This window comes from Lontra canadensis, unplaced genomic scaffold, assembly GCF_010015895.1.
Source record: "Lontra canadensis isolate GAN:19392208 unplaced genomic scaffold, GSC_riverotter_1.0 scaffold165, whole genome shotgun sequence".
NCBI lineage: Eukaryota > Metazoa > Chordata > Mammalia > Carnivora > Mustelidae > Lontra > Lontra canadensis.
Window position 1 is genome coordinate 1,615,527 of NW_022631159.1, and position 12,054 is coordinate 1,627,580.

General features: G+C 36.7%; 1 protein-coding gene across 8 annotated transcripts in view; it reads right to left on the reverse strand.

Moving 5' to 3' along the window:
* KDM4C (lysine demethylase 4C) overlaps positions 1–12,054 on the reverse strand; it is a 391,065-nt gene that overhangs the window by 205,571 nt on the left and 173,440 nt on the right. For all 8 annotated transcript variants that reach the window (XR_004381223.1, XM_032845562.1, XM_032845566.1 and 5 more), the window contains one exon: positions 10,534–10,642. Coding sequence is in view for 7 of the 8 variants with exons in the window: in XM_032845562.1 (XP_032701453.1) it covers positions 10,534–10,642 (109 nt within the window). In the remaining variant the exon portion in view is untranslated. The remainder of the gene's footprint in view (positions 1–10,533; positions 10,643–12,054) is intronic.

Below are 12,054 nucleotides of genomic sequence, written 5' to 3' on the forward strand. Positions count from 1 at the left end.
GGGAAAACAGTTTTAAAGCAGATGTATGTCAGATTTATTCACTCCTCAGTACCATCTTTTCAAACAAATTATGCTTACTAGGTGCAAGTAGATTTCTCAACAGAAAAACATTTGGGCCATTGTTGAAGGGCTGTTGCCAGGACTTACTAATGGAATCCAACAGATGGGAAAAGCCATCTACTCTACTACAGTATGATTGTCCCTTTACCAGTCACCACAAGCATTTTGCTGCTGGGGCTATGTGCCAGTGCTGTGTTTTGGCTGGTTGAGCATTATTCTCTGCTATGAAGAGCAGAGCAGCATCTGTTATCTTTCAGGTACTTGAGCAAAAATCTCAGTCCTGGGAGGCATTATATACGGTTTCAAATGTCCTGGAAGAAGTTTTTGGGGGAGGAGGCTGAGGGGAGAGGAACAAGGGCATAAATGAACTACTCAAACAAACAAATTCAAAGTTGGGAACTTTATTGTTCCTATACAGACTGCTTAATAATCTGTATACAAACTGAATTTTAATGATTCTATGAATTGCTGAGTTTCAAAGGTTTGTAAAGGTGTGTTCAAAAGTACAAAACAGAAAAAAAACTTATAGGACTTTAAGGTATGGTTTTACTAGGAAGTATCGACATTGAGGAAAAATTAAATTATATATTAAGGGAAAATGAAATCCCCTAAAATGCTAATATAATAAAGGATAACGGAGAATTGTTTTATTTCTAATGCACTTCTTTTAAAAAAAAATTTATTTCTTTATTTTAGAAGAGAAAGAAGGAGAACATGGGGTGGGGGAGAAGGGGAGGGAGAGGGAGAGAAACTCGAGCAGACTCCCACTGAGCACACAGCTTGCCACATGAGATCATGACCTGAGCTCACACAGTCACACACTTAACTAAATGAGCCACTCAGGCACCTGAGCTCTAAAGCACTTCTGAAACTAAATGGATAGACATATAGTCTTACTCTTTATATATAACATTACAATAACAGAGATGTCAAAAGCATTTCAAAAGAATGCATTCCAACTCGTTCAATATACTGTTTTAAACAACAGATATGGGGGGCATCTGGTGGAGCAGTCAGTTGAGCATCCGACTCTTGGTTTCAGCTCAGGCCATGGTCTCAGGGTCGTGGGATTGTGCCCTGTATCAGGTTCTATACCTGGTGCAGAGTCTGCTTGAGATTCTTTCTCAATATCTCCCTCTGCCCTTTCCCCTCAATTCTTTCAAATAAATGAAAGGAAGGAAGGAAGGAAGGAAAAAGAAAAAGGGAAAAGAAAGGAAAGGAAAAAGAAAAAGAAAAGGAAGGAAAGGAAAGAAAAGAAAAGGAAAGGAAAGGGAAGAGAAGAGAAAGATTTCAAAGTATACGCCTTCAAAATTCCTATTACACAAAAATGTGCTGATAGTTATAGTACATCTGAGGAGGTGGGTTTCATGGACAACTTTGGCATTACCAATGTTACTTAACTAGTAAAGAATGTTAGCTCATATTTCATATATGTACAAATTCTTAAAATACACATGGACAGGAAAAGGGACTGTGTTCACTGTGTTCACTTCAGCTTCTTTTATCAGGACAGGAACTCTAATCAGGGGTTCCTAAGGTGATAAGGTAAAAAGAATATAAACTTGAAACTAGATAGGATTTAAATCCTGTTCTCTACCAACCACCAGCCTTGTGGCCTTGGACAAATGAAATAACTGAGCTCAGTTTCCTCAATAGGAACAATGACAATAATACTATCTACCTTCAAGAACAGTAAATATAAATTACTAATAATGTATACAATAGCAAGAAATCAGCATGGTCAATTCTCTCATTGTTGTAGGAATAGGGAGAAGAAAACTACTAAAGGAAAGCTGGCCTATCTTTGGAAAACTAGCTAGCAACATGGTAGCAAAAGGAGCTTATTATGAGCATCAAATCAAGGACAGGTGAAAGAGTGAGAATATGAAACTCACAGTGTGCTAGGCAATATGACAGATGCTGAAAATTGGAAATAAAAACAAATAGTTCTTTGCTTTCGAAGAGTTCAAAATTTCCCACGGGAGAGACCTCCAATTTCCAACTATTTCATTAACAGCATCTATAAGACAAAGTCAAAAAGTGGCTGAACAAGATCTCTAAGCAAAGAACCACTAGCATGTTATAATCTATATTGTAAGGGCCTATTTAGCCAGAGCGGCCCCACCTTGGTTGAACAGCCATTTTGTTGTTTGCACACTTATTCTTGATCTTCATATGTAGTTTCACAACCAAACAAAAGGTGGAAATAAAAATGCAGAAAACATGGTACAAAATATGGCTAATTCAATGGCCTATTGGGTTCAGACATCTTTGTCTCCAAGGAAAAGGGATTGTGTACAAGTATAAGGAAATGCAGAGTAATAGATTAAGCTGTATGAAATTGCAGTTTCTGTGGAGAAAAAAATCAAATATCAGCAATTTCATACATTTCAACCTAATACAGTAATTTATTTTTCCAAGAATGGAATGAACCACATAATTGTAGTATCAAAAGCTATCTCTCAGATATTTCTGCCAGACTTGAAGAGTAATGATACATACATGAATTCAAAAGAATCAAAGTCTTGAGTATCATTTTACAAACCCAATGCTTTTAGCACACTCAGATGCTTAGTCATAAGACTTAATGCCAACCACTGTTTAGGAAAAAAAAAAAGAATATTTCCAGTACATATACATATATATATATTATATATATAGGCTTTATTAAGAGTTTTCTATGAAAACAAAAAAGTTCTAAGACTGATACTAAAAAGTACAGAAAGCAACCATGTAAGTTAAAAGCTAACATTTTTCCCTGTGATTCAATCAAACCCTTATGAAGCCACTAGCATAATAAGAGCAAGGTGTTTTTGATTTTTATTCCCCATATTGCCATAAAAGTCAATGCCACTGGGGCTTTCGATAGAATTTACTGACAGAGAAATCAAGCTAAACTGAGAATGTCCGACAATTATTACACAGCTGAGTGCTAGATAAAATATCCATTAAATCGGAGTGCCAACAACATTTAATGTTTTATGTCCACATAATGCAGGAAAACACTGGCTGTGACCTATCAACAAACATTCCAAGCCAATCTACATAGTAATCTGCTGAATTTGCTGTTTTATTGCTTAAACAGACAAAAATACAACTGTGCTTATCATGAAAGTATAATATCACCTCAAGCTAATAAGAATTGATGGAACAAAGAGAAGAGATCATTATGTAAAAATTAATAACATTTGGAGAATGATATGCCACAGCCATAGGACAGCATTCTTTTCTTTAAATTGTAGGGAACTTTTTACAGAGGGGAAACACTGTCGATGGAGGGATGTTTCTATACTTCACTATTTTGCTTTTCAATGAAAGGCTAACAGGGGGCAAGAGACTACATTATACCCTCTCCTATTATCATTCAAGTTTGAATGAAACTTCAGGATTTGAAAGAAACTTTGGGACAATTAATGAGATGAGGAATCATGATGAGCCTTAAAGGCCACACAGCCATTAACAGCCAAGGAAACTCTAGAACAAGGCTTCTGGTTGCCACCATAAACAGTCATGTACTCATTACAATCTGGCAAAACAGACAAACAAATGGGTGCTTTCAATATTTAAAATAAAATTGTTATCTACTTTAATACTTAAATAATATTTGTAAAGTTTGAATAGATAAAAGATATCACTATTATATTTGGTCAGCATATCCACTTAATCCTTAAAATAAGAGAAATAAAATGAAGACTAGAACATCTACACAAATTCTGTTAGAAAGGAGCGAATTACAGCATGCCATGGACTGACAGGCATAATTCTCCCCTAAAACAACTATCTACCAAAGTTAAAGTGAAATAGCCAATTTTTAATCATGTCCTTTTGTTAGAAGGACAATTGCAAAGTGCCCAGGAGCCAGCTTGTACACTAGTAGTACTTACAATGACTGAATGACGCAGGCTAAATTTCAGAAAATACTATAGAAAGTATCAGGCAATCCCAGAAGAAAACAAAAATCTCTAATAAAGTGAATCAGTAGGTAGTTCCAGTTCCCCACATGGGAAAATGTGCTTCAGACCAATTCAGAATGTGATTGCATTATAAACATGAGCATTGTAACAAAAGGAACGTGACACAGAGAAAATCATTTAGGAAAGTAATCAACTTTTGTCAGACTTGCATTCCTGAGATTCTCCTTACTTAATTATACTTAAATGTATACATTTTATTCTTTAAAATAACTAAAAACCTAGGTTAAATAATGGTCAAACACCAAGAATAATCGCTAATTAAAGCAGCAATTCCCATCTCTTCTATCTCTATATTCAAATATTTAATCCTTTGCTAAATGAATTATAATATTAATAGAGACAGACTGTCTAAAAAAATAAATTGCTGTAACATTGCCTGAAATACACTCTTAATCTAACCCTAAAGGCATGCAGACATTACAAAGATAGGGATCTGGTGTCTACAATTTCAAAAAGATGTTTAGCAGCTCATTACCATACTGCACTTGCTGAACTGATGATTTATAAAGTTATACAGACAGTTCAGATTAGATAAAATTAGAGCCATAGCAGGGCTTTAATCTGACCTGGGTCAGATTGAATCTTGTCAATTTTCAAACTTGTAGGAGGGGTCACCTTTGCAGTTGGGTAAACATGGTAAAGATGGGTATCTGTGTCTTTCAATCTTTCTGTATAATTATTCTAGAAATCATAAAATTACAGTTGAAGAATTAGAAATAAAAATTTGGTCCACTGGGGATGAGCTCAACATATCACCACATTTCATTTCAGGGTATTTAAAATGACAAAAATCCATTCCTGAGCCTGTAAATTAGAACTCCCAATAATTTCTGGCCAATTCTTACATTTCACCCAAGAAGAAACTGAGGCCAATCTCAGTCAAAAAACTGATAAGGAGAGAGGAGGGTGGGACACCTGGTGGCTCAGTAGGTTAAGCACCTGACTCCTGATTTCGGCTCAGGTCATGTTCTCAGAGTCCTGGGATCAAGCCCCATGATGGGCTCCCTGCTCAGTGGGGAATTTGCTTATCCCTCTCCCTCTCCTTCTGCCTCTCTCCTGGCTCAGGCTCTGTTTCTCTCTCAAATAAATAAGTAAAATCTTTAAAACAAACAAAACAAAACAAAACAAAACTGATAAGGGCCAACTAGGCCAGGACTTTAGTCAGTCTATTTTCCAGTAATAAACCAGATTCCACTTTAGAGGTGATTCAGAATTTTTGTTAATTGCTTCTGCTAGATGCCTTAGAAACATTAACAGCTGGGATCCACTTTTACTTTAAATTTCTGACTTGAGATACTTGGCCAGTCCTTTGGTTAAGAATTTTAAGGGTGACTTTCTCTTATTAACCTATCTCCTTTTCCCATTCAAGCCTAGACCCAGGTGGCAAGCCCTCTTGTCCTCTGCCTATGGTCAGTTTTGGTTGTTTTTCCCCAGTACACCCTTAACAGAGTGTAGATACTTTTTAGAGTCCATCTTTGTGTGTCGGAGGGAATCCTAGAGGTCCTAACTCTGATTTCTAAGCTTCCACTCTACTCCCAGCATATTTACCCCAAACAGACACAGCATTAGCTCTCCCCTACCAATCTGATGTCATTTCGCTCCACATATGGGACTCGACTGCAGGACTCCGGGATCATGACCCGAGTTGAAGGCAGTCACTTAACCAAACTGAGTCACCCAGGTGCCCTCCATGTCTCTTTAAAATACATTTTTGCCCATATTTTTTAAAAATGTAATCAAATATGAAAAATTACCAATATTACAAAATTGAGCACCTGATAACAATCTTATATATTTTCTTACAAACTTTCTACTTACTTTTCAAAGTCTCCAGCAAAACCCCACTTGACAGCATCAGTATGTCAACTCCCACTGCCACCAACAACAGTGGGGATCACTGTGTAAAGTATTACTGCATCAGCCACTACCATGTTCATGATGCCTCCTGTGTGCTTATGGGGCTGTCCTGAGTGCACACTTGCTTCAGAAACATTAACCTTATCAATTCACCAAGGGAGTTAGGTGCACAGTAAGTACAAAAGCAGTGAACGTCTTGGAAGTCCACAGTGGGAAAAGCTGGAAAATTTACATTGGAAACACACGTAAATTTAAAAGAAATGCACACATATATGCAGGATGATAGCTTCAGAGAACAAAGAATGAATCATGAGGGTTCAGGCAGTGAGGCTGTCAAAATTCATGTCCAGAATATCAGTATAAGAGGAGGTCTGGAGTCTGTGCCAGCACGATTAAAGCACTGCTGATGAAAACCCTAGTCAGCAAAAGCATGAGGAATTCAACATTTTTGAATCTGAACGACATCAAACTAGGAAGGAAGGCAACAGATACAAATACACACTGCAGTGCTAGCCAAGCCACTGTCCCAGTGGGATGTCGTTATTCTGGGGGCCCTCAGGTCTCCAAGGCTTTGGCTATGTCTGCAATGTGGCAGCTTCATTTTAACTTTGAGCATGTCCTAGGATTTGGCACAGTGGTAAAGAAGATTCTGATACAGTCGGAATACAAAACTGGGTTAGCTGATACATATATATATTTCTCCAGCTAACTAAAACTGCATGTTTTCCTATACATTTATGCATACAGAGAATATTTCCTGGACAAGAACTTGCATTTTCCTTAACATGAAAGCATATATCATATTAAAGTATTTGACTAACGGCTGATTTCAAAGTTACTGATGACCAGCACTTTCCTGCTTTTGGATCCATGGATGATTTAAGCCACAGCGGTTAACCTTGGACTAGGAAGGGAAGGCAAGATGAAAGGAGTGGGAGTAGGGAGACAGACAAATGATGAGCACAATATAAAGTGACAAGTGGCATTCTAAAGCTAAGTAAGTATGCATATAACAGGACAGCAGAGGTAGGAAAGGAGAAGTGGTAAGCAGAGAATGATTCAAGAAGGAAAGGGTAGCACATGTAAAGCAATAATTGGGGGAAGTGCATGGAAGTAAAAAGCAGTAGATTACATTCAGAAGGAAAAAAAAGTTGTCTGAATGGATGAAAAGGAGGATTTGTGGAGGGTAGTTGAGAAGAATGAATCTAGAGAACAAAGCTGGTACTGGATAATGACAGCCTTAATGTCACTTATCCTGTATCAAAGCTGGAATATTAAGGGAAATATGTGAGAGTCATTGAGTCCCCATCTTCACCAATGAAGGAAAAAAAAATACTGTGGCAGACTTCTGAGCCCGCCAACCATAGTTGGTTCATCCCCTCACTCTCAGTACCTTCTGTGGCCAGGCAAGAGTGTTGTTCTTGGAGCATGTCTGTTCTCCCATGCCACACACACACACTCTCCTTCCTACAGACACTCAACCACAAAGCATTGAAATTGGAGAACAAGAATATGCCATTATGTTGACAAATCACAAGAAGAGGACAGGTACATATAAAGAATGCCTCAAAAATAAAATGATCCACCTAACCTTCTCTTTCAAGTTTATGTTTTAATCCAACATTTGTATAATTATTTTAATGAACAGAAAAAATACAGAATATTAATCCATGTTTCAGGATCACCTTGTACAGCTGCCCAGCTTAAGGAAAAATATAACTGAAAAACATTTCAGTTAAAAGAAAACCAGAGGCAGCTTAGTCATTTCTTTTCAATTATAAATAATAAAATATTCAGTATACATTTAAGATCTTTTTCACTAAAAACAAAACAAAAACAAAGAAGAATTAGAGAATAGTTTTTATATAAAGATACTATATTCTAACATCATTCTTTTCTTATGTATACCCATGTCTGCTCTACCACCAACAACCAGTGTTTTGCTGGTTGAGCTGAGAGTCAGGAAATCCTTACAGATTCTATAATTACTGGATCTGCCACTAACCATAATGGTCTCTATAGTTTCAGGTCATTCAAATATCAAAGAGCCACTTCACTGTACTTTTGAGAAGAGCAACTTAGGGGTGACTCTTATCTCCTGGCTGCACACAAATTCCCAGAGATGCTGGATCAATATTTTTTCTTTTTGCTATTTTTCTGTTAAGGAGTCAAATTCCAACTTCAACAGAGAAATGCTCGTTCACCAGCAAAAGACTAAACTGTTGTTTAGAGACACAACTTCTTAGATGCTCTAATCTAGTTAATGTTCCTGACTGAAATATACCTACTTGTATATGAGGGATGCAAAAGGAGCCTAGTAGTTTGGGTAGAAAAATTCCCAAAAGAAGCTAGATTTGGAGTTGTGTGCTCCCGATGAGCACTAATCCCACTGTTCATCATTTTCTAATAATAATGATGTTCATTCACTTCCAACGGTTATAAATACAGTTGACCCTTGAACAACTTGGGGGTTAGGGTGGCCAAACCCCCACGCAGTTGAAAATCCACATATAACTTTGAACTCCACCAAAACTTAACTACTAATAGCCCACTATTGACCAGAACCCTTACCAATAACATAAAGAGTCGATCAACATGTGTTTTGCATATTATATGCATTAAATATGGTATTCTTACTATAAAGTAAGCTAGAAAAAGGAAAATTTTATTTTTAATATATTTTTTAAAGAATTTATTTATTTTCTTTATCAGATAGAGAGCATAAGCAGGGGGAGCAGCAGGCAGAGGAAGAAGCATGTAGAGGGGAAGAAGCAGCTGGGCAAGGAGACTGATGCAGGACTCGACCGCAGTACCCTGGAATCATGACCTCAGTGGAAGGAAGATGCTTAACTGACTGAGCCACCCAGGCTCCCCGAAAAGAAAATTTTATTAAGAAAATCACAGAGAAGAGAAAATACTTTTTACAGTACCGTACTGTATTTATTAAAAAATTCACTTATAAGTGGACCCACACAATTCAAACCTGTGTTGTTCAAGGGTCAAATATAATTTACTTCAGGATGCAGAACATTCCCCATTGTTAGTATGGAAAGTTGTAAAAATATTTAGTCATCACTAAAATTCTCTGATTTTTTTATTTTCGATTCTCCAAAATCCTCAGAGGACCCTTTTACTATGTCCTTAACATATTAAAATACAGAGTGTATGACTGCAAAAGCTATAATTACTCTAATGTTTCAGCAAGACATTTAGCCTTAAATCCTTGAGATGATTTTGTTAAACCAATTCACTTAAAAATTTTGTAAACCATACTGAATGAAATTAGAACTGTTCTCCATGGAGAAACTCTGGGCCAATTTATGATGGCCCACATCAAAATAAACTACTGGGGGGGAAAAAAGGACACAGGAGAAAGTAGTTTTCCTTATATGTTACTATAATCCATTCCCTTCCAAAAAACTACACAATGATGAGAAGCGTAATTAAAATTCAAAAGTAATGCACAGTAAGCAGTAATTACCTTATACAGAATTGTCCTTTATTTTGACACTAAGGGGAAAATGGTTTGTGCTGGGTACAATAAAGAGGAGAAAGAAGAAATGAACATGATGACATATGGAAATAAACATGAATACGGTTCACTACTTGTATTACAGAATTCCACCTTTGGCTGGTGTTCTGGAAATTGCTACAGTCGTTATCCCATCCCTACACTGATGATCTTTTTTCCTAACTAGCCATGGGATATAAAAGAAGACAGTGAGTAAAGAAGAAAACAATCTGTTACAGATGTCTACTCTGATGACTGTATTCAAACCAAACAAGAGGCCTAATCCCAAGGTTCACATTATTCCATTGACAGCATCTTCACAGGCACATGACCTTAACAGTTTGCACCAGTAAAGGACAATACTTTGAAGAATGGCTTTTTATAGAAAACCTGTTTAAATTGATCTTTTTAGAGAAGGAAAAAATAAGCACCCCCAATGCTATGAGATACTTGCAAGGAAGAAATAGCTAGTCAGTGGTCTGATTTTAATCGAAGGCAACAAAAAGACATTTTTGGAAAAAGAGAGAAAGAGAGGTGAAAAGGTTAGCAAGGTAAAACAAAAGATAAATATTACACCCAGGAATAGTAACTGGTTGTAAATGAAACTACTTCACATCAAGCAAAGTCAGTAAAATCCAGTTAAGGAGAAAAGTTGTTTAACCACATACCAGGCATAACAGGAAATGGAAGTATTGCACATAGTTTCTTACTCAAGATAGTGTGAATAAATAAATAAATAAATGACTCAAGTTAAAAATAAAGACAATGCAAAGAAATCTATAGCATGGTAACTTCATGATTTGACACTTTTAGAGAGGTGATTCTCAACTTCCTCTAGAGTATCTTAGGTGAATGTCAGAAAAGACCAATTTTATCCCATCATATGAAATGGGAAAACTTTGACTAGAAACATAGCTAGCTTATATGATGCAAGGATTTACCCTTAAAATCCAAATTCCTTTTGCCTGTTAACTATTTCTTATAACCTCCTTATGGTATGCATGTCTTTGCAACTCGGTCAAATTTCCTATCAAGCAATTTTTAGATAAGTTTATTATAACAAAAAGACAGAATGAATGTTGACTATCATTCAGTATACAGAGAATAAACACTGCAAAATCACAAGCTCACCTTCATCACTTGTTGCCTGCTGCTTCACCAGAGTCAGTGGAGATCTTGCTGGAGGCTTACTCAGTGGATGGCGCCAACTTTTAGCAGTTTTGGTTTCTCCCTCTATTCTCTGGTCACAGAACAAAAATGGAGAAGAAACACAGTTAAAGACTTTCTTTGAATAAAAAACCATGGTTCACAATGATTTATGACAATTTAATTATAAAGAATTCTTATACTTATTTACCTCCTTGGGAATTAATCCTTAAAAAAAAAAAATCTTAAACCTGTAAGTCAAAAAAAATAGGAATCCATTCTATTGGTTATTTTACCAAGAGATCAACTAACTATCCTTCCACTGCATATTAAAACACTATCTGTGGTGCAGGGTAGGTTTATCAAACTTGTAACTAACACAGCAGTTAGCAAGTTTTCAAAATTCTACCAAACTAATCTAAATTTAGGACTACAGATTCATAACTATATAGAACTGTGGCACTTGGTGGCCACATGTGAAAATCTGGCAGGTCATTTTGCTTTCTATGTTTAATCAGTGAGCCAAAGTGAGCCTATATACTTTCTCCCATTCAGAAATGAATCCCCACTTCTCTGAGGATCAACTAAGAAATTTAAAGATTTTTTTTTAATATAGTACATTACTGTCATCTTGAAAGCACTTAAATTTTATAAAGAATTTTTTGTCTTGTTGTCTCCAAACTCTATTTTCCTTTCAAAGGTATATGAGAAGGCCATCCACACCCTGACATCTTCGGATAGAACCTACTTTTAAGTTTACTTGCCCAGGCACTCAAAAAACAAACAACCACCCCCCCCCCCCCAGAATATAAGGGGGTAGGTATTCAGAGAAAGTGTTTGAAACTAAAGTGTTTGCATCAACAATTGACTAGGAAAGAAAAGAGTCTCAGAAATGTACCTGTAAGCGGAAGAAGCACTGCCTGGAAGTAGAGAAATTCCACTGGCTTCTGACACCAAAACAGGATTATGAGAAAATATGTGACAACATTCTAATCAAAGCTGGGAGTAAGGAAAGGATGTCAAAATAATACAAGGCACACCTGGGTGACTCAGTCAGTAAAGTGTCTTGTTCTTGATTGCAGCTCAGGTCATGATCTCAGGGTCATGAGTTCGAGCCCCATATCAGGCTCTGTACTGGGCATGGAACTTGCTTAAGATTCTTTCTCTCCCTCTCCCACTACCCCTCAAAAAAAATAATATAGGATGGGATATATCTGTGGTTTATACTAGCTAAAAATTAATATGAAATACTTATCAAGTCCTCACTTTCTGCCACATTGTTGTAAGAACTGAGCTACAGCAGGAAAAACCAGGTCTCAGCTTTTAAGGAATGTGCATTATAGAGGAGGAAGGCACAGAGACAATAAACAACTAAATAGTTATGTTCACTAGGTACTATTAAGAAATATGCAATAGGGGCACCTAAGTGGCGCAGTCAATTAAGCCTCCAACTCTGGGTTTTAGCTCAAGTCATGATCTCAGGGTTGTGAGATTGAGCCCTGCATT